The following is a 7,119-nucleotide window of genomic DNA, read 5'->3' as shown; positions in this document are numbered from 1 at the left end:
AGGTTAGGTTCAGCAGTCAACTGGACTTAAGCCGACTGCCAGTGGTCATCTTAGGCCAAAGTCAGAAACTTATAACAAGCTCTAAGTATTCAGGGCAACAGAATGTCTGAAGGATAAACAGACAAGAACAGAGAGTCAAACTCAGACAGAGGTCACAATCTTATCTTCCTACCTTTTTATGTACAAGCACAAAATCTGTGAACCTCACCTACAATCCTGTCATAAAGACTGATGGTCATTTCAGCCTGACAAAGCAATCACAGTGTTTTCCAACCAGACTGGAAAAGTCTTCTCTTTTTTTCAGTCAACAGACCTGAACAAGAAGATGAAGAATGTCCCATCCCTACACAGTCACGCACCTCCTTGTTTCCAAGAAGTTTTTGCTCCTTAAAGCTAAAAGGTTTGAGAAAGTCAGCCTAACCTTGCTCTACCTAATAAAAAATTTCATAGTCTGTCTTCAAATCTTGCCTCTCCTTCAGCCCCGTACTTTGGCCACAATCAACTATCTGACACTCTGTGAGTCTTTTGTGCTGCCATTTTTTTCCCTTTTCACCTCCCCCTCTTGTTTTGACGGCTTAACAGCTGACTAGTCACAGACCTGATGTCCTACGATAAACGTTTGTATCATCACTGCAGGCTCTTCACCCCCCTTCACCCTGGCAAGTGGTTTTTAATAGCTGCTAAATACTGACTGACTGGCAGTGCTGAAGGTGTGCGACAGTGCCTGTCTCGTTCCAGCCAACTGTAGCCCACTAAGCCTTAAAATAAATCAGCGCATTTCCTCTCATTTTATCCTGTGGATATCACAGATCCACCCCGCCCCCCCTTGGGGCTTTCTGGCTCTTCCTCAAACACCAAATGAGACTTGTGACTTAAAATTCTCCTCTCGGGACATTTCCGTAACCCTTGAATCATTTACATAACACGTCTTCTGTCGCCTCCAAGAGATGTCCTGTCGTGCTTCCACGGGCCATGCTGAACATTTTATTCTGTTAACAAGTGACAAATGAGAATGATAGCTGCTGGGCAGAATGACCACCCAGTGTGAGGTCACCGTCTAAACTCGAGCCAGGCTTTAATCAGACACCAGTCCTTCCCAAAGCGAATACTTGAAAAATGCATGAACTTCTGCAAACCTCAGCTCAGCAAGTACATGTACGAATGAATCACTGCTCCTTTCCTTTTGCGCATGAAAAAACCTGCAAATGTTCGAAATCACTGTGTTAATCCTGCGAGGAAGTCTATGAAAGCCACATGATCCATGTCTGTGGTTCTCTCTTGAGAAGGGAAGGGTTCGGGAACAAAGTGTTCAGGCCAAAGAGGGTTCGTCAGACAAACAGTTCAGCTGGCACAGACAGACATATGGTCGTTCTGGCAAATGGCACAGGTGAACAGTTTGCCTCACAGCCAAAATATGTCAAAAACAATTGGCACTTACATTTACCCCACACCAGGGAAAGTCAGTGCTGCCTGTAATTCAGTCATCTCCTCTTAAAAGAAATCTTTTATCTTTATCTGAAGTGTAGACAACTAAACAGATTTCAGTACTGCAATGCTATATAAATAACAGCACTCATGTTTCATTCCTATGATTATTCTAGTAAGTTGTATAACTGTGAAAGTGTTACTTTTTGTATCAGTCTGTCACACAAAGCCAGAAAAACCTCTTGTGTAACACCTTTAGCAAACCTCTGCCAGCAGGCATTATTCCAGGTGTGATAACTTAAACAATGAATGCTTCAAATCATAATTCATCTGACCTATCAGTGTATTCTAGACCAATGTTGAAAGTATAATATAGAACAAACACACACTTCTTTAGAAATGCCGTCATGTGTGGCTGTACTCTTTAAACCAGTGTGTCTCCATCTATCATAATGGCACACCCTCGCTCTCATAAATAAAGAAGTCCCACAGAAAGAGACCAGGAGCAGTGTCTCCTAAAAGGTGTTAGAATTAATAAGCATTTACACAGTGGTTATTTAAAAAAAGTGGACATAGTGGACATTTCCAAAATAGTTTATATTTGATCCAAAGCTAGTTCAGTGCATAAGGCAGAAACAGTTTGCACAATTCTAACAAACTTGAATATTTGGTGTGACTACTTTTATTCTTCAATTTCTTTAAGTAGTATTCAGGAATACTTTTAAAGGCCCAAAGCTCTTCTCTGAATGTTGACTTTTCTGTTCTCTGTAAAGATGATCCCATACAGCTTCAATAATTGTTGAGAAGTTTTCAACCAATGCTTCCGTTTGTGCAAAAATAACATTTCATGCTTGTGTAATTGTCAGTATTTTTCATCAGTTTAAAGAAAGGGCACAAATTGTCTGTTCTTGCAACAGGCTGACAGTAACGAAGTGCCTAAAGATACATTTTAAAAATAGTTCCTTTTCTAAGTTGTCTGTTATATGCAGACACAACACTGATTCATCCCTTGAGATCCCTTTTTTATGCCCGAATGATTCATAGGTCATGATTCGCGTTAAGTGGTTTAACAAACAAAATGGGGAAAAAAATTGCTTAAAATGACCACGTTTAAGGACTTTACTGAAAATAAGCGAAAAAGTAGACAATTTCCAGAGAAACGTTTTGAAACGCCTTCAGAAAGCCTGAACTGTTACCCAAGACCACTTTAAAAATATTACAGCAAAGCCTGGCTCCTTGGAAGCAAGATACAAAGAAATGAGGGTGACTCAAGACTTTTCTGCTGTACTGCATAATCACTTCATATTACATGACACAGCCTTACCGTTTATATTTTTTTAGAGCTAACAACTACAAAATCTGTATATTTCTTGTAAATGTCTAATCGTCACTGTTATCAGCCCCATCAGCTGCAGTGTACAGTGAATGCTTTAACTTGTTTTGAACTCCCAGTCTGTACTGTAATCATCACCGGACAAGAACTGCCTTCCAGCATACGGGAAAGAAAAAAAAGACAGGCTTATTTTGATACTTTGTGCCAGTCCAGCTTCTGGATACATTTGATAAAGTACTGATAATGCTTCTTGGCCAGAACACATTATTGATAAGATAAAACCTACAAGTAATCGCATACGTAACAATAATTACCTTGAATGTGTTCACTCCAGCCAACCTTAATTAGGACAGTCATATTACATATATAGTCAAAATGCCAGTTTTTGTGTTTCCCATTCATTTAAACTTAAATGAAACCAGTGGGTTTATTTTCATTTAAAGTGTTGCCTCACGTATTTAGTTTGAAAGTTGAAGCTGCAGCATTTTCTGTTTTCTTTTCTTCTATCAAATCGCAAAAATTCCACTTTTAATGGAACTTGTTTGTTTTGGGGGGTTTTTTTTTAATATAATTATGGTAAAAAAAACAAGAAAACATTTTCAGAATTTTTAAAAAAGTAAAAGTCTGCAAGAGTGACTTCAAGAAAGTACAGGAACTCGCACAAGTGGAAACAAAGGCCAACCTTTATCAAGATTCCATCTGTGCACCGGTGTGTCTCTGACATATACACCAGAAACACATAGCTCACATAACTTGCTCACACGAAGGACAGCAGTAATAGCTGGCATTCAATGGTGGCTCTTCCACTGATAACACGTTCATATTCTCTTAGCATTCACTGGTAATCCCCATAGATCTACACATTTTATGTATCAGACACCCAGATACACCGTATTTAATCGCATATGGCTGGCTCAGGTTCAGTATTTCCGCAACAGTAAAACTGTAGCTAACTGGAAAGATGGTAGCTGTTAATTTGAGGCTGAAGTCATTTGACAGTAGCTGCCAAACAAACCATCCAACTGGCAGCAACATTGTAGCAGGACATTCTCTTCCTCGCAAACAGTGCGGCGTGAGCTGCCAAATGCTGTTTTATAAACACTATTTGGCAGAGACAGTGTAGGAGCCAGGCCAGTTTTAATTGACCTCTAGCAATAAAAGATCATTTTAATTGAATCAATATGACAACAAACTGCTGTTTTAGAATAACCTTGTGTATTTGCGAGGCATTCTTTTTAGATTACATTTTGTTTACCTTTTTTCTCTGGCTTTTTTCCCCCTCCACACAGTATTGAGTTGTTTTGAAGTTGAAAGCTTTTTTTCATCGTGATGAATCTTGAAAGACTTCTTTATAAGAGTTATGTCGTATAAATAGTAATTGTCCTCAAATCTTAACATCACAGTGTTAAAGCTGAACAGGACGTGCACATATTATTGTCCCAGTTATGTCATTTAAATACACCCATTCCAGTAAGTAATCTATTACTGCAAACATTACGCTACATTTACCACCTCGTTTAATTAATCTAAATGTGTTTGATTTGATTCACTTGATTTAATATGCAGATCAATAGGTGAAATCTCGACTTTGTATTGAACGCGCCTTAAGTGAGGTAAAGAAATGAAAATATTCTTAAGTTCAAAGGAAAGATCTTTGAACTAACCAGATAAGAATGTACCTGTCTGATAGCCAAGCTTACCTGTGAAAGAAGAGCAATATAGACAGCATGGTCTGGTCAATGTTGCTGTTGCAGATCCCCTCATTGAGCAGGAAACAGGGGTCTCTCACGACCGACTCCAGGGAGTCCTGTCTCATGATGTTGTTCAGCTTGTCCGTGTTCAGGTTCTGGTACATCAGCTGGTTGCGGAGCTGGCGGAAGTGATTTACAGTGGGGCTTGTGGGGCTTGCTGGCAGGCCTCCTGTAGTGCCAAGGCCCTGAGCTGGGCTGCTGGATATGGATTCATCACAGCCATTGGCCAGGTCCAGACAGCAACTGCAACAGTCCAGGCCGATGGGCGAGAGGCAGTCGTCATCTGACATCTTGGAGTGCAGCTGGATGAAGAGGAAAGTCGCCCAGGGCAGGTGCAGAAATTTCAGCAGAAAATGACAGACACTGAGCTTTATAAATAGTAGACAAAGTGAAAGACACAACAGGGGTGTGTTCCTTAGCTCTGACAGAGACACTGGCAGGTAGCCTGGGCCAGTCTAGTGTACCGTCCTGTCTCCACTGCGGGGCCAGGAGGGCTAAATGGCAGGTTGAGCTGCTCCCTGAGAAGTGCACTCACGCTGGGCCACTCTGCCTGCTTCTATCTCTGAGTTCCCCTCCTGTGGCTCTGCTGCATTTAGCCTTTTGTTCGGGGCCGACGCTGCTGCAATGTGTTGCTACTGTGGCAGGAAAAAGAGTGAACGCACCACACACACATACACACTCACTCACACCAGTTCAGCAGGAGTCCGCTTGAAAGCAAAACCCAGAAGCTGCTTATCACTTTTTTCTCTGGACTTTTTTTTTCTGTGGTTGGCGTGCTTAGAGACAGAGGGAGGGAGTAAAAAGGAAGGGAGGGAGCATGGAGGAAGGGAGGGAGCGATGAAGGCAAACAGGGTGGGGAAAAGCCTGTGATTGGTAAAAAGCAGTGCTGGTGATTTACTGGGCCCTCCTCTTTTCTCGTTCAGTTTAGTCATGCGTGCACCGGGAAACAGAGAGGGGTGACACCGCAGAGCATGCTTGAGACATGTGCAGTTTCACCGGCTCCACCCTGCCATTATGACAGCCGAAGGAGTGGCTGAGTGAGAGAGGCTGCAGGAAGACACACAGAGCAATGATAACATGTGACAAGACATTGACATTGACTTGCTAAAACTGTGTTATACATGCGTCATTGATTGTGTTGTGTTTATTTGCTTTTATCCACTATACAAGTCTCTGTTAAATTAGGTTTCTCAAGGAATACCACTCATTTCAGGACTTCCTGGAGAACACACAAAAATAAGGCCCAAATAAAGACTGTGCAAAAATTAGAAACTGCAATTACTCAGTAAAAGTGTGACTGCAAAATGTTTATATGTTATTCATTGTACGTGTTGTTTGGATGTGACTCACTTCTTGCCCTGTGTGAAATGCCTTATGCAACATCGGTCAGCGTGAAAACTAATGGAAGCCAGAATATAAATGCAATATAAAAAAGAAAGTAAACAAATCACATGAAATTCAAAATGCATGCTGCGTTGGAGTTTTTTCTTGCAAAGTGAACAAAAACATTATCTTATCAGGCCTCCCAATGTTTAAATAGCATTTTGTCATTTTCCAGTTCTGTGTCCCAAACAGTTTTGGATTGGGAAAGCGTGTGCTGTGTTCGTCCGCCTGATTAATGTTTCACAAGTCCTGGTAAATACCAGGGCAATGTCGTTATGACCAAAACAGACGCTCTGGGAAGATGGTACTGCTGAGGCTCTGACCTCAGCTGCTGACCAACAAGTGCACTGCATGTTGTCTACAGATGGCTAGTCACACAAGAACACAACAACAAGATAATTATAAAAAATGCATTTACTCTGAGGCATGCAGACATTTCAGCTACACTAAAAAATGTCAGAGCACCTATTGTTGAGTAGCAGAGGGATCAATTAAGCAGAGAAAATGACTGACTATTGCTTTATTGAGTGTGTAATGATGTCCTCAGGCAGAGGGGTTGCTACTGTTTGGGTGGAGGAAACGCTGGGTTTGGAAACTGATGTGGGTAGAGACTCCCATCTAGTGGAGATCTATAGTATAGTCAGTGATTGTTTTGGTCGGCAATGATTTTAACTGACGTTAACTGGAAAACGTTTCTGGAAGAATTTTATAAATTATACCCATTCATGATACAATTATAGAATTACACCATTTGATTATATGATATATTTTGAGTTTATGACTTCAGCTGCAGCCATAGTTTATTATTCATAAAGGTTAATATGGCACTGTATCAAGCTCTCATGTTAATCTTCTACACTAACTGCATGTCCACTTTGTTCGATAGACCAGTTTTACTGCTCAATAAAATGGAATAATCAGCTGATCACATGGCAACAACAACAACAACAACAGGTAGGTACGCAGACATGGTCATGATCTGCTGAAGTTTAAACCAAGCATCAGAATGAGAAAGCAAGGTGATATGGGAGTTATAATGTGACATGGTTATTGGTTCAAAATGGGTTTTCTGCGTATTTCAGAAACTCCTGATTTAGAAACTATCCAACGTGTGGAACTTCTCTGGGCTTCACTGGTGCGAGAGGTCAGAGGAAAATGGCCATACTGTCCATCCCATGATAAAGTGTACCCATGTTCTGATGGGTGTATAAGCAGGATTATGAACTA

General features: G+C 41.0%; 1 protein-coding gene across 1 annotated transcript in view; it reads right to left on the bottom strand.

The window, feature by feature from the left end:
* tsc22d3 (TSC22 domain family, member 3) overlaps positions 1-5,262 on the bottom strand; it is a 33,052-nt gene extending 27,790 nt beyond the window's left edge. The window contains exon 1 of the mRNA XM_025911563.1: positions 4,459-5,262. Coding sequence (XP_025767348.1) covers positions 4,459-4,799 — 341 coding nt within the window. The 5' untranslated portion in view covers positions 4,800-5,262. The remainder of the gene's footprint in view (positions 1-4,458) is intronic.
* Between the last annotated feature and the right edge of the window lie 1,857 nt (positions 5,263-7,119).

Source organism: Oreochromis niloticus, linkage group LG2, assembly GCF_001858045.2.
Source record: "Oreochromis niloticus isolate F11D_XX linkage group LG2, O_niloticus_UMD_NMBU, whole genome shotgun sequence".
Lineage (NCBI taxonomy): Eukaryota > Metazoa > Chordata > Actinopteri > Cichliformes > Cichlidae > Oreochromis > Oreochromis niloticus.
The sequence above is the reverse complement of the archived record's forward strand: the minus strand, read 5'-3'. Positions and strand labels throughout refer to the sequence as shown.